General features: G+C 38.1%; 2 protein-coding genes across 2 annotated transcripts; both read right to left on the bottom strand.

Moving 5' to 3' along the window:
* Nucleotides 1-5,434: 5,434 nt before the first annotated feature.
* LOC128605763 (uncharacterized) lies at nt 5,435-9,855 on the bottom strand. The gene is made up of 7 exons (XM_053621476.1): nt 9,788-9,855; nt 8,500-8,595; nt 8,078-8,256; nt 7,867-7,988; nt 7,700-7,761; nt 6,320-6,596; nt 5,435-6,107 (listed from the first exon to the last, which is right to left on the bottom strand). The coding sequence occupies exons 1-7, from the start codon at nt 9,853-9,855 to the stop codon at nt 6,012-6,014; spliced, it is 900 nt and encodes a 299-aa protein (XP_053477451.1). The 3' UTR covers nt 5,435-6,011.
* Nucleotides 9,856-11,071: 1,216 nt separating this feature from the next.
* Nucleotides 11,072-24,712, bottom strand: LOC128605761 (uncharacterized). The gene is made up of 37 exons (XM_053621475.1): nt 24,647-24,712; nt 24,151-24,212; nt 23,949-24,044; nt 23,584-23,738; nt 23,363-23,484; nt 22,870-22,931; nt 22,656-22,763; nt 22,291-22,445; nt 22,064-22,185; nt 21,570-21,631; nt 21,368-21,463; nt 20,080-20,175; nt 19,715-19,869; nt 19,494-19,615; nt 19,000-19,061; nt 18,798-18,893; nt 18,433-18,587; nt 18,206-18,327; nt 17,712-17,773; nt 17,510-17,605; nt 16,222-16,317; nt 15,857-16,011; nt 15,636-15,757; nt 15,142-15,203; nt 14,940-15,035; nt 14,575-14,729; nt 14,348-14,469; nt 13,854-13,915; nt 13,652-13,747; nt 13,287-13,441; nt 13,060-13,181; nt 12,566-12,627; nt 12,364-12,459; nt 11,999-12,153; nt 11,772-11,893; nt 11,278-11,339; nt 11,072-11,171 (listed from the first exon to the last, which is right to left on the bottom strand). Exons 1-37 carry the CDS (start codon nt 24,710-24,712, stop codon nt 11,072-11,074), a joined length of 3,912 nt encoding a protein of 1,303 aa, XP_053477450.1.
* Between the last annotated feature and the right edge of the window lie 1,975 nt (nt 24,713-26,687).

Raw genomic sequence — 26,687 nt, 5'->3', positions numbered from 1 at the left:
TGCAGTTTTGATTTTTTGAGATCTAAAAACCCTCTTTTCTTAATTTAGTTCATAATTTGGAGGAGCTTTTATGAGGGGAAAAAACACCGTCTCAGGCCGACCCGTAGGGAAACCATGCAAGTATTTATCTAAAAAAAAAAACCCAGAAAAGCAAACTGCTTAGTTTAAAATGAGTGGTGACGCTTGCAAAGTTTTCCCCTGGGCCAACCCTCATGGCTTCCTCTCTGCTTCTTCCAATCACGCTCAGGGATCACCAAAAATGTCATGGCAAACAATCTTTCCAGCCTAAGTCAAAAAACTTCAGTGACAGAGGGTTTCAAGATATCAAAAAGTAATTAAACTTTATTGAAACAATAAAGTGAGACAGTCGTCAGAAGGTCCAAATTATGCAAACACAACTTTATACCTTTCTCCACAGTGTATTCATCTTAGGTGGGGTTTTGCCTTTCCTCGTTAAAAACAGACCAGTCTTTTTCGCTACAATTATTTATTCATGTCTATATGTTATCTAAAATTTGTGGAGCATGCGCAGTTATTTGTTTTTCTTGAAACGGTTTTATGAGGACAAGGTTTCTCTTTTTTTAAAAAAAGATTTCACTCAGAGTCTTTTTTTTGTTTGGTTCTCCCTGAGCAACACTCCCTTCTTATGCCTCAATGAGCTTCTGTCTGTTTCTATCTGCTGCCCTAGCTAATATCTACATCCCTTCCTAAATTTCCTTTCAAATATTCCTGTCTGTCTTGCCTCTGTGCACAATATCATACCTTCTGTATCTGCATGTGAGTGTTTATTTTAAATTGAGACACAATACCTAGGGAATCGGTCATCAATTTCTTCTGAAGACATCTGAGGAAGAAATAGCCTTACCATGAACTTAATTTCTTAATTGAATGTGAACTTAATCATAGATATGATCTGAATAGGTGATGTGCTTTTATTTTCCTTACTCCTGCACTGCCTGACCTTTGAAGATTTAACATGTTTGACTTTCTTTTCAACTAGGGTGCCGGTGGAGCGCATGGTGAAAAACCATGTTCCTACATTCATACGTTATGTTAGATGCCAGACTCTCCTAGATTGAAGATACTTCATAAAATAATAATAATAATAATAATAATAATAAAATGAATAAAAAAACCTGAATATGAAAATGAATCAAAACAGATCCAAATAAACAATAAAGTTCCAATGAACAGTAAAGCTACACGTTCTTATTAAATGTGTGGTTTGCAAGATAAAAATTCTAATTTATTGATTTAATTAAATATTTAAAGTTGTAAACATTATTTTGATGAGATGTGTTGACATAATAATGTTGATAATTACATCAACTTAATATTGTGTCTAATTTAAACTAAAATTTCTACATTAATTGGTTTAAAACAAAATTTAAGTTAGAGTACATTTACATTTATTCATTTAACAGAGGCTTGTATCCAAAGCGACTTACAAATGAGAGAATTCAAGCAAAGCGATCTATCAAGCAGAGAACAATACAAGTAGTGCTACTGTACAAGATCTATTAATTGAGTTCTAGAAGTAAGTAGTAACTTAACGAAATTAAGTTTTGATAACTTCAAGTCACTAATGTCAAGTCCCCTCCCCTACCCATTTAACATGTGTGGACAAATTCAGACAGTTAAGACTGTGTTAGGGGACCTGTAGACTGAACAAATACTATACAAAGGACGGTTCAGTGTATCATTTCACTTACAATTATATTCTGCTAAAGCAATGAATTTGGGAATATTCTCAATTGTGATTTGACCAATAGTGCACTCGTGTATAGGCTACACCTGCTAATACAGTTGATGGACTATTTTGCACTACTACACATAGCTAATGCTAGTCATATTTAGCAGTGTAATTTTAAAATCTATTCTTTAGTTTACTGTAGCAGTGGAAAAGAATGATAAAGTTTCATTTGACAAATCTGCTCATCTAGTGAGGGCTTTTCATTTGTGTTATAGGAAAGAAAAGCATGATTACATTTCTGCTTATTCGTGTAAACATCAACTACATTGTGTTATCTAATTTCATGTATTGATATGTTTTATTGGGTTTTTTTAGCTTTTGTTATTCAGACATATAACCTTCTAGCTCCATTGTAGTCAGTTTGCTCTTTGAGCAGAATTAGCAGCCTTTGGACTGTGGATAGTTCTATGAGAGGGATAAAAGTAGTAGACGCAGAGTGTTTCTTTTTTGTCTATATTGTTCATTTCATTCAGTGCTTTTATGTCTATAAATCCTGCAGAGATGTTAGGTATGATATTTGTAGTGTAAATCACACCGGATTTTAGTTACTATTGTTATACAACTTAAAATTAGTAATTTTTCCTGGTTTAAAAGACTGTATTCTACTGGAGAAAATCTAATTGGAGTTCTAATGAAAAATGATTGTCAACTTAACTTGTGTTCATAATTATGGTAAATAAGTACATAACACTTAAATTCCTTTTAAATAATGTGAAAAAAGTGTGTGTGTATGTGTGTGTGGAATGCATATGGCCAAACTATGTATGAATACATTTTATGTGAAAGAACATGTGTGTGTGTATGTGTGTGTGTGTGTGTGTGTGTGTGTGTGTGTGTGTGATATTTTTGGTTGGATGTGTGTGTGTGAGTGGTGTGTGTGTGTAACAAATATTTGGTTGGATGTGTGTGTGTCATAATTTTGGTTGGGATCTGTGTGTGTGACATATTTTTGGTTGGATGTGTGTGTGACATATTTTTGGCTGGATGTGTGTGTGACATATTTTTGGTTGGAGGTGTGTGTCATAATTTTGGTTGGATGTGAGTGAGTATGTGTGTGTGTGTGTGTGTCATAATTTTGGTTGGATGTGTGTGTGTGACATAATTTTGGTTGGATGTGTGTGTGTGTCATAATTTTGGTTGGGATCTGTGTGTGTGACATAATTTTGGTTGGATGTGTGTGTGTCATAATTTTGGTTGGATGTGTGTGTGTGACATATTTTTGGCTGGATGTGTGTGTGACATATTTTTGGTTGGAGGTGTGTGTCATAATTTTGGTTGGATGTGAGTGAGTATGTGTGTGTGTGTGTGTGTCATAATTTTGGTTGGATGTGTGTGTGTGACATAATTTTGGTTGGATGTGTGTGTGTGTCATAATTTTGGTTGGGATCTGTGTGTGTGACATAATTTTGGTTGGATGTGTGTGTGTCATAATTTTGGTTGGATGTGTGTGTGTGACATAATTTTGGTTGGATGTGTGTGTGCTTTAATAGACAGGGTCGTATGCATGTGTGGTTGTGTGGAATTGCACCGGAAAGCTATAGGAAAGAGCATGTGACAATAATGATCATTAACCTTTTGATGTAGGCGTAACTCAGGAAAGCAAATAACAGCCTAAACAGGGGATATGCATGGGAATACACCATACTATGTATGAATACAATACATGGGAAAGTATGAATACAATATGTGTGCGCGCGTGGGATTGCACTGGAATCGGATTTAAATTTTACTACTGGTAATAACTGATTAGCTATGACCTAATTATTTAAACAGATGTCTTTTGTTCTGATTAGTCAGGATGTACGCATCCAGGGAAAAGAAGTCCATACTAACAAAGTAGTCAAGATCCTTGCACCATTTTCTGAACTTTTTCCAGTCACCCTCGTTAAAAGCTACGCTCTCAGTAGCACTGCCCCAAAGGTTGTCACCCGGGACCGAGTACTTGAAAAGCAAAACGGTTCCTTTCTCTGCAAAAAAGGAAAAAAAATCCGGCTGTATAGTGCATCCGGAAAGTATTCACAGCGCTTCACTTTTCCCACATTTTGTTATGTTACAGCTTTATTCCAAAATGGGTTAAATTCAATATTTTCCTCAAAATTCTACAAACAATACCCAATAATGACAATGTGAAAGAAGTTTGTTTGAAATCTTTGCAAATATATTAAAAATAAAAAACAAAAAAAGCACATGTACATAAATATTCACACCTTTTGCTCAATACTTTGTTGAAGCACCTTTGGCACCAATTACAGCCCAAGTCTTTTTGAGTATGATGCTACAAGCTTGGCACACCTATTTTGGGGCAGTTTCTCCCATTCTTCTTTGCAGGACCTCTCAAGCTCCATCAGGTTGGATGGGGAGCGTCGGTGCACAGCCAATTTCAGATCTCTGCAGAGATGTTCAATCGGGTTCAAGTCTGGGCTCTGGCTGGGCCACTCAAGGACATTCACAGAGTTGTCCTGTAGCCACGCCTTTGTTATCTTGGCTGTGTGCTTAGGGTTGTTGTCCTGTTGGAAGATGAACCTTCGCCCCAGTCTGAGGTCCAGAGCGCTCTGGAGCAGGATTTCATCAAGGATGTCTCTGTACATTGCTGAATTCATCTTTCCCGCAATCCTGACCAGTCTCCCAGTTCCTGTCGATGAAAAACATCCCCACAGCATGATGCTTCCACCACCATGCTTCACTGTAGGGATGGTATTTGCCAGGTGATGAGTGGTGCCTAGTTTCCTCCAGACATGACGCTTGCCATTCTGGCCAAAGAGCTCAATCTTTGTCTTGGTCTTGGTCTGAGGGTCCTTCAGGTGCCTTTTGGCAAACTCCAGGTGGGCTGTCATGTGCCTTTTAGTGAGGAGTGGCTTCCGTCTGGCCGCTCTACCATACAGGCCTTATTGGTGGAGTGCTGCAGAGACGGTTGTTCTTCTTGAAGGTTCTCCTCTCTCCACAGAGACATGCTGGAGCTCTGTCAGAGTGACCATCGGGTTTTTGGTCACCTCCCTGACTAAGGCCCTTTTCCCCCGATTTTTCAATTTTTTCCGAGCAGCCAGCTCTAGGAAGAGTCCTGGTGGTTCCAAACTTCTTCCATTTACGGATGATAGAGTGGGACCTTCAATGCTGCAGAAATGTTTCTCTACCCTTCCCCAGATCTGTGCCTCGATACAATCCTGTCTCGGAGGTCTACAGACAATTCCTTGGACTTCATGGCTTGGTTTGTGCTCTGACATGCATCGTTAACTGTGGGACCTTATATAGGTGTGTGCCTTTCCAAATCATGTCCAATCAACTGAATTTACCACAGGTGGACTCCAATCAAATTGTAGAAACATCTCAAGGATGATCAGTGGAAACAGGATGCACCTGAGCTCAATTTTGAGTGTCATGGCAAAGGCTGTGAATACTTATGTACATGTGCTTTTTTGTTTTTTATTTTTAATAAATTTGCAAAAGTTTCAAACAAACTTCTTTCACGTTGTCATTATGGGGTATTGTTTGTAGAATCTTGAGGAAAATAATGAATTTAATCCATTTTGGAATAAGGCTGTAACATAACAAAATGTGGGAAAAGTGAAGCACTGTGAATACTTTCCGGATGCACTGTAAACTGGGCAAGGCTATAATCCAGAACAGGAAACGAGAAACAAAGTCAATACACATGAATCAAAAATGAGAAACAAGGTACAACTGCTTGGTAAGGAGAATACATGCAATACTACACGATGTGCAAAGATATACGAGTTGTTTAAATGACAAACATAATCGGGGTGAAACACAAGACATTCACAGATATTTCAATTCAATTATATTTGTATAGTGCTTTTTACAACGGTCTGTCTCGGCAGCTTTACAGAAAAATATAAACACAGGATACAGATTTTAATTGTGTGGATTAATCTCAATTGAGCAAGCAATATTTGACAAACTTTATTATAAATAGCTTTAATAAATAAGTTAAATTAATAAATAAGTTAAATTACAACATAACTGAACATTAGTTTGGAAAGAATATATACATTATCCTGTTTAATAATTCACTTTAATAGACCATATGTAGCTTCATTTTTATGTATGTAGTTGAAATAAAATTAATTATGTATAAAGATTAAATAAGATAGAATTAAATGGATGAAATAATTAAATAGGTAAACAAATAAAAAATAAACTATATAATGAAACAGATTAAAAAATAAACTATATAATAAAATATAGTCTAATGGAGTTGCAAATAATATTTTCGTGAAATTATTTTACACTCTAACTGTTTTTAAAAGAGTCCATTTCGTGTTGTGTATTGGACATTGTAGGACCGTCTTCTGTTGTAGCGTCTCCTTAAACCAGCACAGCAACCACACAGCAGACACTGAATGAGACAGAGAGAAACAAGAGACACAAGGGGGATTAGAGGAGAGATTCTGATTAACTATTCAGTTGTTGCTGTAATTAAATAAATAAATAAAAATAACTTATTCAGTACATGTAACTGATCATGGGATATACTCTGAATACAGAGTATATCTCATGCCAAATATTACCCTAAATTTAGGGTTTAGAAGAGATTTTGGTGACACTTACACAGAGTAGAATCCAGCATGGTATGAGAATAATGACTATACTGCAGGGGATAATGATTCCCAGGATCCATGCAGAATTTCCTCCAGTGGTGGTGGTGTTGCTGTGTGCTTGCACTGTGGGCCCCAGGACAGGGGGATTGGTTTGAGCAGCAGGAGTGGTGAAGGTCGACAAACCACTAATGTTGAGTATTGCAGAAAGAAATCCACTTGGTGTCCACTTGGTTTCACCTTCCACGAAGATGTATTCGGAATTAGCCTCAATTGCTGTACCATTAAACCTGGAGGAAAAGAAAACGGTTTTAAAAGAGTCTGTATTCAGTTCCGATGTATGTTATGTATGGTGTCCTTTGTCCCATGGCTTTGACAAAGAACTATTTACACTGAACTGTCTCTCACTGAAAAAGCTCCTCTGGTCAGTGATGGAATCTTCCAGAATAAACTGTACAAATCCTACTCTACATTGTTGTGGGGATTCATGCCTCTATAGACATAGCTGCTCTGATGGTCTTTGTAGTCTCTTCTGTACAAATCACAGCTGTCTATTGTGGTATTAAAGGCATGTGGTATTTAAAAGGTTCCCCAGTTTTACTATTGTTTTCATTCCTGGCTTTGTTCCAGTATTAGACGCAACACTGCTTCCTAGCTTTATAGATTTTAATCCAATTCATACTGATTAGTGGAGGATCAGACTCTGATTCTTCACAAGAGGGGTGGTGTTCAACTGGATAGTTGAAAACCAAATCAAAGGGACACTAATCATCAAATCACAACATCAAAGCAAGTTGAAAATATAGTCACTACAGTCATTATGTATGTTGTTAGTGATGTGTGGATTCACCAATCAGGAATCAACAATATCTAATTTTATCTCAGTCAGAAGTATACTCTGGTGCCACCGCTGCATGGTGTGGTGACAAAATGTATTGCAGGAGAATGTTGCTGAGTGGAAGGTTGTGTAAGTGCTGTCCAGCAAATAGGATCAGGTTCCTTAGAGCACTTTTTAGTAGACCTGGTCTGTTAAAGAGGTGCTGCTCTCCTGTCTAGAAATCTGGCTAACAATGTTAGTGTATGTATCTTGCCAGGACCCAAGTAAACATGCTAAAGCAATTACGCATTCATTTCTACTCGAGAGAGTTGAGTTTAAAGTTAAGGAACTGGTTCGGATCAGTAAACACAGCCTTAACCACGGAGACGTCACTGCTCCTGGGTAGGTGGTATTGTAAGTGGTGTACCTGTTGTAGTCAGGTACAAGTTTATATGTTTGTGAAGGGGATGTGGTATATTGAGGTGATTTCAATATGCAGAAAGGTGCAATGATATTAAGTAGATGTCAGTAAATATAAGGTGTATTCAGAGAAACTTGTGAAAAGAAGGCACTTACGTGTAGTTTGCTTGTGGAAAGACAAATGCAGGAGCATCTTTCACATTCAGAATAGTGTTCAGCTAATAAAAGGGGGTAAAAATAAGGTTTACATGAACATAGTCAAAGTAAATCTTATTTTACTGTGTAAAGTAATTCTGGGACAGAGAACAATGGCTTACACTTACCAGGCTGTTGATGGTGTTTTGAATTAAAACATATGTTTCGTTCCTCAGCTGAAAGTCTTTGAAGATGGTCACATTGCTGATTTGAAATGCAAAGCTTATAATGTAGGAGTTGTTTCCAATTTCTGAAAGGAATATAACAAAATTATAAATGAGACCTTCAGAGAAAATACATTATATTTAAAACATTTTTCATTACAATTTCAAGACTCACTTTCATAGACGACATTCTGTATGCTCACAGGATCACTCAGTTTTTGTGTTACAAGAGCTCGTGCTCTTCTGATCTTTGAGTCCAGCAGAGCATTAGCAGCATTGAGAACATCAGCCTCACTAGGTACTCTGGTCAAGTTCTTAAAAACTAGACGAATACGTATCAGGACATTCCCCAATCTGAAGTAGGAGGAAAAAATACAAAATAATTAATGAAAGAAATCAAGAATAAGGAGATAAAGAAGAAGAGTGAGCCACTCATTAAAAGAATAAAGTAAATAAGGGATAATGAACATTGAGTAAAAATCTAAATAACAAAATCTATCATGAATTTTAACTCCATGACATTCATCTCATGGTTTGAGAACACACAGATTAAAAATTTTTGAAACAGACTTGTGAAATAAATATCAAGACACTTACACAGGTGTTAGCTCATTCTGGAAGGCTGCTGGTGTTTTGGTGGCTCCATCTTGGAAGTAGTAATCCATATCACCATTAACCTGGTTTCCTGAACTCCTGTTACCAGTAGAGGAAATCACAAACATCACAACACAATTCACTTTACAATAAGAATTACCAAAAGGTATTTTCAGAGGAAAAATGAATACTGCTGTGAACTTACGTGATGAAAGAGCTCTGGGGTTCGAATGGTTCTGCACCAGGTTCATTTAGAAGTGTGTTTAGCTGGAGAAGGAAAGATAATTAATCAGTTTTTCTGTGAGATATAAGAACATTCCATTGTACCGTTTGTGTAACCATTTTGTCTATTACAAATAAAAACCGTTTCATTGGTTTTCAATTGAAGAATATAGACATCATGTTTTATATGTAGGATGGATGTTCCTGACCCTTTAAGTCCCCCATTAGTGTCCTATATTTGATTACTGATTTATGATCTTGATCTGCTTCTTTGTCTGCATCTGCTTCCTAGTGTTTTGACCTTTGATGATTACCCCACTGTGAGTCTGCCCTGCCTCATACAACCCAGGGGTTACTGTGTTGACTTTTACACTTTTTGATTTTTGCAACTGTTTTTATTAAACGCTGCAATGGGATCCAATGCTATCTCTGGATATTTGTTAGAATGTTCATATGTGCCTGGTCATGTACACTCACAGCGTTATTGATGATGTTCTCCACTTGGGTGTAGGTGTCGTTCCTGAGGTCAGGGTTCTTAGACATGCTGATGTTACTGATGCTCAATGTGAAGTTGACTGCATAGGAGGTGTCTGAAATGTCTGTGGAACAAATCAAATGTCCATGAGAATGTTTTAGCTCTCATACGGATAGGACAATGATGTGAAGAGTTGTAGCTGTAATATGTATTAGTAAAGAAAACATACTCTCGTAGGTGAAGTTCAGCACTTTTACAGAGTCAGAGAGGTTCGTGAGGCGAGCACTGAGAAGAGTCTGGATCGCACTGAGGACCAAACTCTCACTGGGAACAGGAGAGGAGGAATTGAAGACCATCCTGGTCTGAACCACAGCTGAACCAGATCTGAAAAGACAGAGCGTCATTGTAATTTGCATATACAAAGCTTTATGCTGATTATTCTTCACAATCCGGATGATAATTCCATTTTCCATTACATACACATGGTTGAAATGATGTGTTATTAAATATACATTCATAATCAGATATTAAACACAGAGTGTGAGAACACATTGATTAAATAGAAACTTGTGAAATTGATATCAGGACACTTACACAGGTGTTAGCTCATTCTGGAAGGCTGCTGGTGTTTTGGTGGCTCCATCTTGGAAGTAGTAATCCATATCACCATTAACCTGGTTTCCTGAACTCCTGTTACCAGTAGAAGAAATCACAAACATCACAACACAATTCACTTTACAATAAGAATTACCAAAAGGTATTTTCAGAGGAAAAATGAATACTGCTGTGAACTTACGTGATGAAAGAGCTCTGGGGTTCGAATGGTTCTGCACCAGGTTCATTTAGAAGTGTGTTTAGCTGGAGAAGGAAAGATAATTAATCAGTTTTTCTGTGAGATATAAGAACATTCCATTGTACCGTTTGTGTAACCATTTTGTCTATTACAAATAAAAACCGTTTCATTGGTTTTCAATTGAAGAATATAGACATCATGTTTTATATGTAGGATGGATGTTCCTGACCCTTTAAGTCCCCCATTAGTGTCCTATATTTGATTACTGATTTATGATCTTGATCTGCTTCTTTGTCTGCATCTGCTTCCTAGTGTTTTGACCTTTGATGATTACCCCACTGTGAGTCTGCCCTGCCTCATACAACCCAGGGGTTACTGTGTTGACTTTTACACTTTTTGATTTTTGCAACTGTTTTTATTAAACGCTGCAATGGGATCCAATGCTATCTCTGGATATTTGTTAGAATGTTCATATGTGCCTGGTCATGTACACTCACAGCGTTATTGATGATGTTCTCCACTTGGGTGTAGGTGTCGTTCCTGAGGTCAGGGTTCTTAGACATGCTGATGTTACTGATGCTCAATGTGAAGTTGACTGCATAGGAGGTGTCTGAAATGTCTGTGGAACAAATCAAATGTCCATGAGAATGTTTTAGCTCTCATACGGATAGGACAATGATGTGAAGAGTTGTAGCTGTAATATGTATTAGTAAAGAAAACATACTCTCGTAGGTGAAGTTCAGCACTTTTACAGAGTCAGAGAGGTTCGTGAGGCGAGCACTGAGAAGAGTCTGGATCGCACTGAGGACCAAACTCTCACTGGGAACAGGAGAGGAGGAATTGAAGACCATCCTGGTCTGAACCACAGCTGAACCAGATCTGAAAAGACAGAGCGTCATTGTAATTTGCATATACAAAGCTTTATGCTGATTATTCTTCACAATCCGGATGATAATTCCATTTTCCATTACATACACATGGTTGAAATGATGTGTTATTAAATATACATTCATAATCAGATATTAAACACAGAGTGTGAGAACACATTGATTAAATAGAAACTTGTGAAATTGATATCAGGTCACTTACACAGGTGTTAGCTCATTCTGGAAGGCTGCTGGTGTTTTGGTGGCTCCATCTTGGAAGTAGTAATCCATATCACCATTAACCTGGTTTCCTGAACTCCTGTTACCAGTAGAAGAAATCACAAACATCACAACACAATTCACTTTACAATAAGAATTACCAAAAGGTATTTTCAGAGGAAAAATGAATACTGCTGTGAACTTACGTGATGAAAGAGCTCTGGGGTTCGAATGGTTCTGCACCAGGTTCATTTAGAAGTGTGTTTAGCTGGAGAAGGAAAGATAATTAATCAGTTTTTCTGTGAGATATAAGAACATTCCATTGTACCGTTTGTGTAACCATTTTGTCTATTACAAATAAAAACCGTTTCATTGGTTTTCAATTGAAGAATATAGACATCATGTTTTATATGTAGGATGGATGTTCCTGACCCTTTAAGTCCCCCATTAGTGTCCTATATTTGATTACTGATTTATGATCTTGATCTGCTTCTTTGTCTGCATCTGCTTCCTAGTGTTTTGACCTTTGATGATTACCCCACTGTGAGTCTGCCCTGCCTCATACAACCCAGGGGTTACTGTGTTGACTTTTACACTTTTTGATTTTTGCAACTGTTTTTATTAAACGCTGCAATGGGATCCAATGCTATCTCTGGATATTTGTTAGAATGTTCATATGTGCCTGGTCATGTACACTCACAGCGTTATTGATGATGTTCTCCACTTGGGTGTAGGTGTCGTTCCTGAGGTCAGGGTTCTTAGACATGCTGATGTTACTGATGCTCAATGTGAAGTTGACTGCATAGGAGGTGTCTGAAATGTCTGTGGAACAAATCAAATGTCCATGAGAATGTTTTAGCTCTCATACGGATAGGACAATGATGTGAAGAGTTGTAGCTGTAATATGTATTAGTAAAGAAAACATACTCTCGTAGGTGAAGTTCAGCACTTTTACAGAGTCAGAGAGGTTCGTGAGGCGAGCACTGAGAAGAGTCTGGATCGCACTGAGGACTAATCTCTCACTGGGAACAGGAGAGGAGGAATTGAAGACCATCCTGGTCTGAACCACAGCTGAACCAGATCTGAAAAGACAGAGCGTCATCGTAATTTGCATATACAAAGCTTTATGCTGATTATTCTTCACAATCCAGATGATAATTCCATTTTCCATTACATACACATGGTTGAAATGATGTGTTATTAAATATACATTCATAATCAGATATTAAACACAGAGTGTGAGAACACATTGATTAAATAGAAACTCGTGAAATTGATATCAGGACACTTACACAGGTGTTAGCTCATTCTGGAAGGCTGCTGGTGTTTTGGTGGCTCCATCTTTGAAGTAGTAATCCATATCACCATTAACCTGGTTTCCTGAACTCCTGTTACCAGTAGAGGAAATCACAAAAATAACAACACAATTCACTTTACAATAAGAATTACCAAAAGGTATTTTCAGAGGAAAAATGAATACTGCTGTGAACTTACGTGATGAAAGAGCTCTGGGGTTCGAATGGTTCTGCACCAGGTTCATTTAGAAGTGTGTTTAGCTGGAGAAGGAAAGATAATTAATCAGTTTTTCTGTGAGATATAAGAACATTCCATTGTACCGTTTGTGTAACCATTTTGTCTATTACAAATAAAAACCGTTTCATTGGTTTTCAATTGAAGAATATAGACATCATGTTTTATATGTAGGATGGATGTTCCTGACCCTTTAAGTCCCCCATTAGTGTCCTATATTTGATTACTGATTTATGATCTTGATCTGCTTCTTTGTCTGCATCTGCTTCCTAGTGTTTTGACCTTTGATGATTACCCCACTGTGAGTCTGCCCTGCCTCATACAACCCAGGGGTTACTGTGTTGACTTTTACACTTTTTGATTTTTGCAACTGTTTTTATTAAACGCTGCAATGGGATCCAATGCTATCTCTGGATATTTGTTAGAATGTTCATATGTGCCTGGTCATGTACACTCACAGCGTTATTGATGATGTTCTCCACTTGGGTGTAGGTGTCGTTCCTGAGGTCAGGGTTCTTAGACATGCTGATGTTACTGATGCTCAATGTGAAGTTGACTGCATAGGAGGTGTCTGAAATGTCTGTGGAACAAATCAAATGTCCATGAGAATGTTTTAGCTCTCATACGGATAGGACAATGATGTGAAGAGTTGTAGCTGTAATATGTATTAGTAAAGAAAACATACTCTCGTAGGTGAAGTTCAGCACTTTTACAGAGTCAGAGAGGTTCGTGAGGCGAGCACTGAGAAGAGTCTGGATCGCACTGAGGACCAAACTCTCACTGGGAACAGGAGAGGAGGAATTGAAGACCATCCTGGTCTGAACCACAGCTGAACCAGATCTGAAAAGACAGAGCGTCATTGTAATTTGCATATACAAAGCTTTATGCTGATTATTCTTCACAATCCGGATGATAATTCCATTTTCCATTACATACACATGGTTGAAATGATGTGTTATTAAATATACATTCATAATCAGATATTAAACACAGAGTGTGAGAACACATTGATTAAATAGAAACTTGTGAAATTGATATCAGGACACTTACACAGGTGTTAGCTCATTCTGGAAGGCTGCTGGTGTTTTGGTGGCTCCATCTTGGAAGTAGTAATCCATATCACCATTAACCTGGTTTCCTGAACTCCTGTTACCAGTAGAAGAAATCACAAACATCACAACACAATTCACTTTACAATAAGAATTACCAAAAGGTATTTTCAGAGGAAAAATGAATACTGCTGTGAACTTACGTGATGAAAGAGCTCTGGGGTTCGAATGGTTCTGCACCAGGTTCATTTAGAAGTGTGTTTAGCTGGAGAAGGAAAGATAATTAATCAGTTTTTCTGTGAGATATAAGAACATTCCATTGTACCGTTTGTGTAACCATTTTGTCTATTACAAATAAAAACCGTTTCATTGGTTTTCAATTGAAGAATATAGACATCATGTTTTATATGTAGGATGGATGTTCCTGACCCTTTAAGTCCCCCATTAGTGTCCTATATTTGATTACTGATTTATGATCTTGATCTGCTTCTTTGTCTGCATCTGCTTCCTAGTGTTTTGACCTTTGATGATTACCCCACTGTGAGTCTGCCCTGCCTCATACAACCCAGGGGTTACTGTGTTGACTTTTACACTTTTTGATTTTTGCAACTGTTTTTATTAAACGCTGCAATGGGATCCAATGCTATCTCTGGATATTTGTTAGAATGTTCATATGTGCCTGGTCATGTACACTCACAGCGTTATTGATGATGTTCTCCACTTGGGTGTAGGTGTCGTTCCTGAGGTCAGGGTTCTTAGACATGCTGATGTTACTGATGCTCAATGTGAAGTTGACTGCATAGGAGGTGTCTGAAATGTCTGTGGAACAAATCAAATGTCCATGAGAATGTTTTAGCTCTCATACGGATAGGACAATGATGTGAAGAGTTGTAGCTGTAATATGTATTAGTAAAGAAAACATACTCTCGTAGGTGAAGTTCAGCACTTTTACAGAGTCAGAGAGGTTCGTGAGGCGAGCACTGAGAAGAGTCTGGATCGCACTGAGGACCAAACTCTCACTGGGAACAGGAGAGGAGGAATTGAAGACCATCCTGGTCTGAACCACAGCTGAACCAGATCTGAAAAGACAGAGCGTCATTGTAATTTGCATATACAAAGCTTTATGCTGATTATTCTTCACAATCCGGATGATAATTCCATTTTCCATTACATACACATGGTTGAAATGATGTGTTATTAAATATACATTCATAATCAGATATTAAACACAGAGTGTGAGAACACATTGATTAAATAGAAACTTGTGAAATTGATATCAGGTCACTTACACAGGTGTTAGCTCATTCTGGAAGGCTGCTGGTGTTTTGGTGGCTCCATCTTGGAAGTAGTAATCCATATCACCATTAACCTGGTTTCCTGAACTCCTGTTACCAGTAGAAGAAATCACAAACATCACAACACAATTCACTTTACAATAAGAATTACCAAAAGGTATTTTCAGAGGAAAAATGAATACTGCTGTGAACTTACGTGATGAAAGAGCTCTGGGGTTCGAATGGTTCTGCACCAGGTTCATTTAGAAGTGTGTTTAGCTGGAGAAGGAAAGATAATTAATCAGTTTTTCTGTGAGATATAAGAACATTCCATTGTACCGTTTGTGTAACCATTTTGTCTATTACAAATAAAAACCGTTTCATTGGTTTTCAATTGAAGAATATAGACATCATGTTTTATATGTAGGATGGATGTTCCTGACCCTTTAAGTCCCCCATTAGTGTCCTATATTTGATTACTGATTTATGATCTTGATCTGCTTCTTTGTCTGCATCTGCTTCCTAGTGTTTTGACCTTTGATGATTACCCCACTGTGAGTCTGCCCTGCCTCATACAACCCAGGGGTTACTGTGTTGACTTTTACACTTTTTGATTTTTGCAACTGTTTTTATTAAACGCTGCAATGGGATCCAATGCTATCTCTGGAAATTTGTTAGAATGTTCATATGTGCCTGGTCATGTACACTCACAGCGTTATTGATGATGTTCTCCACTTGGGTGTAGGTGTCGTTCCTGAGGTCAGGGTTCTTAGACATGCTGATGTTACTGATGCTCAATGTGAAGTTGACTGCATAGGAGGTGTCTGAAATGTCTGTGGAACAAATCAAATGTCCATAATAATGTTTTAGCTCGAATATGGATAGGACAAGGATGTGAAAAGTTGTAATATGTATTAGTAAAGAAAACATACTCTCATAGGTGAAGTTCAGCACTTTTACAGAGTCAGAGAGGTTCGTGAGGCGAGCACTGAGAAGAGTCTGGATCGCACTGAGGACCAAACTCTCACTGGGAACAGGAGAGGAGGAATTGAAGACCATCCTGGTCTGAACCACAGCTGAACCAGATCTGAAAAGACAGAGCGTCATTGTAATTTGCATATACAAAGCTTTATGCTGATTATTCTTCACAATCCGGATGATAATTCCATTTTCCATTACATACACATGGTTGAAATGATGTGTTATTAAATATACATTCATAATCAGATATTAAACACAGAGTGTGAGAACACATTGATTAAATAGAAACTTGTGAAATTGATATCAGGACACTTACACAGGTGTTAGCTCATTCTGGAAGGCTGCTGGTGTTTTGGTGGCTCCATCTTGGAAGTAGTAATCCATATCACCATTAACCTGGTTTCCTGAACTCCTGTTACCAGTAGAAGAAATCACAAACATCACAACACAATTCACTTTACAATAAGAATTACCAAAAGGTATTTTCAGAGGAAAAATGAATACTGCTGTGAACTTACGTGATGAAAGAGCTCTGGGGTTCGAATGGTTCTGCACCAGGTTCATTTAGAAGTGTGTTTAGCTGGAGAAGGAAAGATAATTAATCAGTTTTTCTGTGAGATATAAGAACATTCCATTGTACCGTTTGTGTAACCATTTTGTCTATTACAAATAAAAACCGTTTCATTGGTTTTCAATTGAAGAATATAGACATCATGTTTTATATGTAGGATGGATGTTCCTGACCCTTTAAGTCCCCCATTAGTGTCCTATATTTGATTACTGATTTATGATCTTGATCTGCTTCTTTGTCTGCATCTGCTTCCTAGTGTTTTGACCTTTGATGATTACCCCACTGTGAGTCTGCCCTGCCTCATACAACCCAGGGGTTACTGTGTTGACTTTTACACTTTTTGATTTTTGCAACTGTTTTTATTAAACGCTGCAATGGGATCCAATGCTATCTCTGGATATTTGTTAGAATGTTCATATGTGCCTGGTCATGTACACTCACAGCGTTATTGATGATGTTCTCCACTTGGGTGTAGGTGTCGTTCCTGAGGTCAGGGTTCTTAGACATGCTGATGTTACTGATGCTCAATGTGAAGTTGACTGCATAGGAGGTGTCTGAAATGTCTGTGGAACAAATCAAATGTCCATGAGAATGTTTTAGCTCTCATACGGATAGGACAATGATGTGAAGAGTTGTAGCTGTAATATGTATTAGTAAAGAAAACATACTCTCGTAGGTGAAGTTCAGCACTTTTACAGAGTCAGAGAGGTTCGTGAGGCGAGCACTGAGAAGAGTCTGGATCGCACTGAGGACTAATCTCTCACTGGGAACAGGAGAGGAGGAATTGAAGACCATCCTGGTCTGAACCACAGCTGAACCAGATCTGAAAAGACAGAGCGTCATCGTAATTTGCATATACAAAGCTTTATGCTGATTATTCTTCACAATCCAGATGATAATTCCATTTTCCATTACATACACATGGTTGAAATGATGTGTTATTAAATATACATTCATAATCAGATATTAAACACAGAGTGTGAGAACACATTGATTAAATAGAAACTCGTGAAATTGATATCAGGACACTTACACAGGTGTTAGCTCATTCTGGAAGGCTGCTGGTGTTTTGGTGGCTCCATCTTTGAAGTAGTAATCCATATCACCATTAACCTGGTTTCCTGAACTCCTGTTACCAGTAGAGGAAATCACAAAAATAACAACACAATTCACTTTACAATAAGAATTACCAAAAGGTATTTTCAGAGGAAAAATGAATACTGCTGTGAACTTACGTGATGAAAGAGCTCTGGGGTTCGAATGGTTCTGCACCAGGTTCATTTAGAAGTGTGTTTAGCTGGAGAAGGAAAGATAATTAATCAGTTTTTCTGTGAGATATAAGAACATTCCATTGTACCGTTTGTGTAACCATTTTGTCTATTACAAATAAAAACCGTTTCATTGGTTTTCAATTGAAGAATATAGACATCATGTTTTATATGTAGGATGGATGTTCCTGACCCTTTAAGTCCCCCATTAGTGTCCTATATTTGATTACTGATTTATGATCTTGATCTGCTTCTTTGTCTGCATCTGCTTCCTAGTGTTTTGACCTTTGATGATTACCCCACTGTGAGTCTGCCCTGCCTCATACAACCCAGGGGTTACTGTGTTGACTTTTACACTTTTTGATTTTTGCAACTGTTTTTATTAAACGCTGCAATGGGATCCAATGCTATCTCTGGATATTTGTTAGAATGTTCATATGTGCCTGGTCATGTACACTCACAGCGTTATTGATGATGTTCTCCACTTGGGTGTAGGTGTCGTTCCTGAGGTCAGGGTTCTTAGACATGCTGATGTTACTGATGCTCAATGTGAAGTTGACTGCATAGGAGGTGTCTGAAATGTCTGTGGAACAAATCAAATGTCCATGAGAATGTTTTAGCTCTCATACGGATAGGACAATGATGTGAAGAGTTGTAGCTGTAATATGTATTAGTAAAGAAAACATACTCTCGTAGGTGAAGTTCAGCACTTTTACAGAGTCAGAGAGGTTCGTGAGGCGAGCACTGAGAAGAGTCTGGATCGCACTGAGGACCAAACTCTCACTGGGAACAGGAGAGGAGGAATTGAAGACCATCCTGGTCTGAACCACAGCTGAACCAGATCTGAAAAGACAGAGCGTCATTGTAATTTGCATATACAAAGCTTTATGCTGATTATTCTTCACAATCCGGATGATAATTCCATTTTCCATTACATACACATGGTTGAAATGATGTGTTATTAAATATACATTCATAATCAGATATTAAACACAGAGTGTGAGAACACATTGATTAAATAGAAACTTGTGAAATTGATATCAGGACACTTACACAGGTGTTAGCTCATTCTGGAAGGCTGCTGGTGTTTTGGTGGCTCCATCTTGGAAGTAGTAATCCATATCACCATTAACCTGGTTTCCTGAACTCCTGTTACCAGTAGAAGAAATCACAAACATCACAACACAATTCACTTTACAATAAGAATTACCAAAAGGTATTTTCAGAGGAAAAATGAATACTGCTGTGAACTTACGTGATGAAAGAGCTCTGGGGTTCGAATGGTTCTGCACCAGGTTCATTTAGAAGTGTGTTTAGCTGGAGAAGGAAAGATAATTAATCAGTTTTTCTGTGAGATATAAGAACATTCCATTGTACCGTTTGTGTAACCATTTTGTCTATTACAAATAAAAACCGTTTCATTGGTTTTCAATTGAAGAATATAGACATCATGTTTTATATGTAGGATGGATGTTCCTGACCCTTTAAGTCCCCCATTAGTGTCCTATATTTGATTACTGATTTATGATCTTGATCTGCTTCTTTGTCTGCATCTGCTTCCTAGTGTTTTGACCTTTGATGATTACCCCACTGTGAGTCTGCCCTGCCTCATACAACCCAGGGGTTACTGTGTTGACTTTTACACTTTTTGATTTTTGCAACTGTTTTTATTAAACGCTGCAATGGGATCCAATGCTATCTCTGGATATTTGTTAGAATGTTCATATGTGCCTGGTCATGTACACTCACAGCGTTATTGATGATGTTCTCCACTTGGGTGTAGGTGTCGTTCCTGAGGTCAGGGTTCTTAGACATGCTGATGTTACTGATGCTCAATGTGAAGTTGACTGCATAGGAGGTGTCTGAAATGTCTGTGGAACAAATCAAATGTCCATAATAATGTTTTAGCTCGAATATGGATAGGACAAGGATGTGAAAAGTTGTAATATGTATTAGTAAAGAAAACATACTCTCATAGGTGAAGTTCAGCACTTTTACAGAGTCAGAGAGGTTCGTGAGGCGAGCACTGAGAAGAGTCTGGATCGCACTGAGGACCAAACTCTCACTGGGAACAGGAGAGGAGGAATTGAAGACCATCCTGGTCTGAACCACAGCTGAACCAGATCTGAAAAGACAGAGCGTCATTGTAATTTGCATATACAAAGCTTTATGCTGATTATTCTTCACAATCCGGATGATAATTCCATTTTCCATTACATACACATGGTTGAAATGATGTGTTATTAAATATACATTCATAATCAGATATTAAACACAGAGTGTGAGAACACATTGATTAAATAGAAACTTGTGAAATTGATATCAGGACACTTACACAGGTGTTAGCTCATTCTGGAAGGCTGCTGGTGTTTTGGTGGCTCCATCTTGGAAGTAGTAATCCATATCACCATTAACCTGGTTTCCTGAACTCCTGTTACCAGTAGAAGAAATCACAAACATCACAACACAATTCACTTTACAATAAGAATTACCAAAAGGTATTTTCAGAGGAAAAATGAATACTGCTGTGAACTTACGTGATGAAAGAGCTCTGGGGTTCGAATGGTTCTGCACCAGGTTCATTTAGAAGTGTGTTTAGCTGGAGAAGGAAAGATAATTAATCAGTTTTTCTGTGAGATATAAGAACATTCCATTGTACCGTTTGTGTAACCATTTTGTCTATTACAAATAAAAACCGTTTCATTGGTTTTCAATTGAAGAATATAGACATCATGTTTTATATGTAGGATGGATGTTCCTGACCCTTTAAGTCCCCCATTAGTGTCCTATATTTGATTACTGATTTATGATCTTGATCTGCTTCTTTGTCTGCATCTGCTTCCTAGTGTTTTGACCTTTGATGATTACCCCACTGTGAGTCTGCCCTGCCTCATACAACCCAGGGGTTACTGTGTTGACTTTTACACTTTTTGATTTTTGCAACTGTTTTTATTAAACGCTGCAATGGGATCCAATGCTATCTCTGGATATTTGTTAGAATGTTCATATGTGCCTGGTCATGTACACTCACAGCGTTATTGATGATGTTCTCCACTTGGGTGTAGGTGTCGTTCCTGAGGTCAGGGTTCTTAGACATGCTGATGTTACTGATGCTCAATGTGAAGTTGACTGCATAGGAGGTGTCTGAAATGTCTGTGGAACAAATCAAATGTCCATGAGAATGTTTTAGCTCTCATACGGATAGGACAATGATGTGAAGAGTTGTAGCTGTAATATGTATTAGTAAAGAAAACATACTCTCGTAGGTGAAGTTCAGCACTTTTACAGAGTCAGAGAGGTTCGTGAGGCGAGCACTGAGAAGAGTCTGGATCGCACTGAGGACTAATCTCTCACTGGGAACAGGAGAGGAGGAATTGAAGACCATCCTGGTCTGAACCACAGCTGAACCAGATCTGAAAAGACAGAGCGTCATCGTAATTTGCATATACAAAGCTTTATGCTGATTATTCTTCACAATCCAGATGATAATTCCATTTTCCATTACATACACATGGTTGAAATGATGTGTTATTAAATATACATTCATAATCAGATATTAAACACAGAGTGTGAGAACACATTGATTAAATAGAAACTCGTGAAATTGATATCAGGACACTTACACAGGTGTTAGCTCATTCTGGAAGGCTGCTGGTGTTTTGGTGGCTCCATCTTTGAAGTAGTAATCCATATCACCATTAACCTGGTTTCCTGAACTCCTGTTACCAGTAGAGGAAATCACAAAAATAACAACACAATTCACTTTACAATAAGAATTACCAAAAGGTATTTTCAGAGGAAAAATGAATACTGCTGTGAACTTACGTGATGAAAGAGCTCTGGGGTTCGAATGGTTCTGCACCAGGTTCATTTAGAAGTGTGTTTAGCTGGAGAAGGAAAGATAATTAATCAGTTTTTCTGTGAGATATAAGAACATTCCATTGTACCGTTTGTGTAACCATTTTGTCTATTACAAATAAAAACCGTTTCATTGGTTTTCAATTGAAGAATATAGACATCATGTTTTATATGTAGGATGGATGTTCCTGACCCTTTAAGTCCCCCATTAGTGTCCTATATTTGATTACTGATTTATGATCTTGATCTGCTTCTTTGTCTGCATCTGCTTCCTAGTGTTTTGACCTTTGATGATTACCCCACTGTGAGTCTGCCCTGCCTCATACAACCCAGGGGTTACTGTGTTGACTTTTACACTTTTTGATTTTTGCAACTGTTTTTATTAAACGCTGCAATGGGATCCAATGCTATCTCTGGATATTTGTTAGAATGTTCATATGTGCCTGGTCATGTACACTCACAGCGTTATTGATGATGTTCTCCACTTGGGTGTAGGTGTCGTTCCTGAGGTCAGGGTTCTTAGACATGCTGATGTTACTGATGCTCAATGTGAAGTTGACTGCATAGGAGGTGTCTGAAATTTCTGTGGAACAAATCAAATGTCCATGAGAATGTTTTAGCTCTCATACGGATAGGACAATGATGTGAAGAGTTGTAGCTGTAATATGTATTAGTAAAGAAAACATACTCTCGTAGGTGAAGTTCAGCACTTTTACAGAGTCAGAGAGGTTCGTGAGGCGAGCACTGAGAAGAGTCTGGATCGCACTGAGGACCAAACTCTCACTGGGAACAGGAGAGGAGGAATTGAAGACCATCCTGGTCTGAACCACAGCTGAACCAGATCTGAAAAGACAGAGCGTCATTGTAATTTGCATATACAAAGCTTTATGCTGATTATTCTTCACAATCCGAATGAAAATGTAATTCTAAATTACATACACATGGTTGAAATGATGTGTTATTAAATATACATTAATAATCAGTTATTAAACACAGTGTGTGAGAACACATTAATTAAATAGAAACTTGTGATTTTAATATCAGGACACTTACATAGGTAAGCTCTGTGATTTAAGCTCATTCAGGAAGGCTGCTGGTGTTTTGGTGTCTTCATCTTGGAAGTAGTACTCCATATCACCATTAATCTGGTTTCCTGAACTCCTATTACCAGTAGAAGAAATCACAAACATCTCAATACAATTCACTTTACAGTAAGAATTACCAAAAGGTATTTTCAGAGGAAAAATTAATACTGCTGTGAGCTTACGTGAAGAAAGAGCTCTGGGGTTCAAATGCTTCTGCACCAGGTTCATTTAGAAGCGTGTTTAGCTGGAGAAGGAAAGATAATTAATCAGTTTTTCTGTGAGATATAAGAACATTCCATTGTACCGTTTGTGTAACCATTTTGTCTATTACAAATAAAAACCGTTTCATTGGTTTTCAATTGAAGAATATAGACATCATGTTTTATATGTAGGATGGATGTTCCTGACCCTTTAAGTCCCCCATTAGTGTCCTATATTTGATTACTGATTTATGATCTTGATCTGCTTCTTTGTCTGCATCTGCTTCCTAGTGTTTTGACCTTTGATGATTACCCCACTGTGAGTCTGCCCTGCCTCATACAACCCAGGGGTTACTGTGTTGACTTTTACACTTTTGATTTTTGCAACTGTTTTTATTAAACGCTGCAATGGGATCCAATGCTATCTCTGGATATTTGTTAGAATGTTCATATGTGCCTGGTCATGTACACTCACAGCGTTATTGATGATGTTCTCCACTTGGGTGTAGGTGTCGTTCCTGAGGTCAGGGTTCTTAGACATGCTGATGTTACTGATGCTCAATGTGAAGTTGACTGCATAGGAGGTGTCTGAAATGTCTGTGGAACAAATCAAATGTCCATAATAATGTTTTAGCTCGAATATGGATAGGACAAGGATGTGAAAAGTTGTAATATGTATTAGTAAAGAAAACATACTCTCATAGGTGAAGTTCAGCACTTTTACAGAGTCAGAGAGGTTCGTGAGGCGAGCACTGAGAAGAGTCTGGATCGCACTGAGGACCAAACTCTCACTGGGAACAGGAGAGGAGGAATTGAAGACCATCCTGGTCTGAACCACAGCTGAACCAGATCTGAAAAGACAGAGCGTCATTGTAATTTGCATATACAAAGCTTTATGCTGATTATTCTTCACAATCCGGATGATAATTCCATTTTCCATTACATACACATGGTTGAAATGATGTGTTATTAAATATACATTCATAATCAGATATTAAACACAGAGTGTGAGAACACATTGATTAAATAGAAACTTGTGAAATTGATATCAGGACACTTACACAGGTGTTAGCTCATTCTGGAAGGCTGCTGGTGTTTTGGTGGCTCCATCTTGGAAGTAGTAATCCATATCACCATTAACCTGGTTTCCTGAACTCCTGTTACCAGTAGAAGAAATCACAAACATCACAACACAATTCACTTTACAATAAGAATTACCAAAAGGTATTTTCAGAGGAAAAATGAATACTGCTGTGAACTTACGTGATGAAAGAGCTCTGGGGTTCGAATGGTTCTGCACCAGGTTCATTTAGAAGTGTGTTTAGCTGGAGAAGGAAAGATAATTAATCAGTTTTTCTGTGAGATATAAGAACATTCCATTGTACCGTTTGTGTAACCATTTTGTCTATTACAAATAAAAAACCGTTTCATTGGTTTTCAATTGAAGAATATAGACATCATGTTTTATATGTAGGATGGATGTTCCTGACCCTTTAAGTCCCCCATTAGTGTCCTAATATTTGATTACTGATTTATGATCTTGATCTGCTTCTTTGTCTGCATCTGCTTCCTAGTGTTTTGACCTTTGATGATTACCCCACTGTGAGTCTGCCCTGCCTCATACAACCCAGGGGTTACTGTGTTGACTTTTACACTTTTTGATTTTTGCAACTGTTTTTATTAAACGCTGCAATGGGATCCAATGCTATCTCTGGATATTTGTTAGAATGTTCATATGTGCCTGGTCATGTACACTCACAGCTTTATTGATGATGGTCTCCACTTGGTCGTAGGTGTCGTTCCTGAGGTCACTGTTCTTAGACATGCTGATATTACTGATGCTAAATGTGAAGATGACTGCATAGGAACTGTCTGAAATTTCTGTGGAACAAATCAAATGTCCATAAGAATGTTTTAGCTCTCATAAGGATAGGACAATGGTGTGAAGGGTTGTAGCTGAAATATGTATTAGTAAAAAAAACATACTCTCGTAGGTGAAGTTCAGCACTTTTACAGAGTCAGAGAGGTTTGTGAATTGAGCACTGAGAAGCGAGTAGGTTGTGCTGAGGACCAAATTTTCACTGGGAACAGGAGAGGAGGAATTGAAGACCATCCAGGTCTGAACTACAGCTGAACCAGATCTAAAATAAATAAAGCGTTACACATTTTTTTTTTAATCATAATTCAGTATGAATATATAATTCTTTATTCATTTATGTGTGAGAAAGTAACATACATTACTGAAGTTGTTGCTGTTGAACTTGGAGAGAGTGTTGTGAACTCAGTAACAGTTGTCATTATTGGTTGTGACATTCTGGGTGATGTAGGTGGACTTTGCTCTGTAGATCTTGATTCTTCAGCTTTAGTAAAATACACTGTACTTTTTGTTGGAGTAGTTGTTGCTTCACTTGTTGGTTTTGTGACCAATGTTGATGCCTGTGGTAATATTACAGTGCTATTTGTCACTTCTGTTGCAGTTGATGGTATAGTTGAATATGTGGTTGATGTTTGCTCTGTAATGGTTGACACATCAACTGAACTACTTAGTGCTGGGCTAGTCAAAGACGTAGTTAATTCTGCTGTTATTTGGGTTTTTTTTGTAGTCTGTGTAGTTGTGATTATTGCGTGTGTTGTGGACATAGTGGGAGTGGTCAGTTCTATTGCTTGTATTGTAGTTAAAGGTACAGTTGTAGCTGTGGTTGCTTGCTTAGTAGTTGTTTGTTCTTCAGGTGTACAGATTGGAGTTGGAGTAGATGCAGTTGTATCAGTGTTTGTTGCAGACTGTGTAGTTGATACTGTGGTAGTGGTTAGTTCTGTTGTTGGTGCTGGAGACAGAACAGTTTTAGCTGTGTAAATTTCCTCTGTAGTTGTTGGTTCCTCAGTTGTAGTGGATGGGGCTGCCATTGTTGTTGATGCAGTTGTTTCATCTGTTGTTGCAGCCTGTATTGTGGAGACTATAGTATTGGTCAGTTCTGTTGTAGGTGATGTATTTAATGTTATACTTGTAGCTGTGGTTGTTTCCTCCCTAGTTGTTGCTTCCTCAATTGTAGTGGGTGGAGCTGTAACAATTGTAAATGCAGTTGGTTCTACTGTCCTTGGTCCTGTGCTTGTTGTAGCCTGTGTAGTTGATACTGTAAAAGTGGTAAATTCTGATGTTGCTGCTGTAGTTAAAGTTGTAGTTGCAGCTGTGGTTATTTCCTCTGTATTTGTTGCATCCTCAGTTGTTGTGGTTGGAGCTGGAGCAGTAGTAGATGCAAATGTTTCTAGTGTTGTTGGTCCTGTGCTTGTTGAAGCCTTTGTAGTTGATACTGTGGAAATCATAAATTCTGTTGTTGCTGCTGTAGTTAAAGTTGTAGCAGTATCTGAGGTTGTTTCCTCTGTAGTTGTTGCTTCCTCAGGTGTAGTGGTTGCAGCTGAAGTAGCTGTAGATGCACTTGTTGTGGACACTATAGTACTGGTCAGTTCTGTTGTAGGTGATGGTATACTTGTAGCTGTGGTTGTTTTCACTGTTGTTGTTTGTTCCTGAGTTGTAGTGGTTGGGGCTACAGTTGTTGTAGATGCACTTGGTTCTACTGTCGAGGGTTCCGTGCTTCTTCTAGCCTGTGTACTTGATAGTGTGGAAGTGGTAAATTCTGTTGTTGCTGCTGTAGTTAAAGTTGTAGATGTTTCCCCTGTAATTGTTGCTTTCTCAATTGCAGTGGTTGGAACTGGAGTAGTTGTAGATGGAGTTGTTTCTACTGTTGTTGGTCCTGTGCTTGTTGTAGCCTGTGTAGTTGATACTGTGGAAGTGGTATATTCTG

Source organism: Ictalurus furcatus, chromosome 3 (genome assembly GCF_023375685.1).
Source record: "Ictalurus furcatus strain D&B chromosome 3, Billie_1.0, whole genome shotgun sequence".
NCBI lineage: Eukaryota > Metazoa > Chordata > Actinopteri > Siluriformes > Ictaluridae > Ictalurus > Ictalurus furcatus.
The sequence above is the reverse complement of the archived record's forward strand: the minus strand, read 5'-3'. Positions and strand labels throughout refer to the sequence as shown.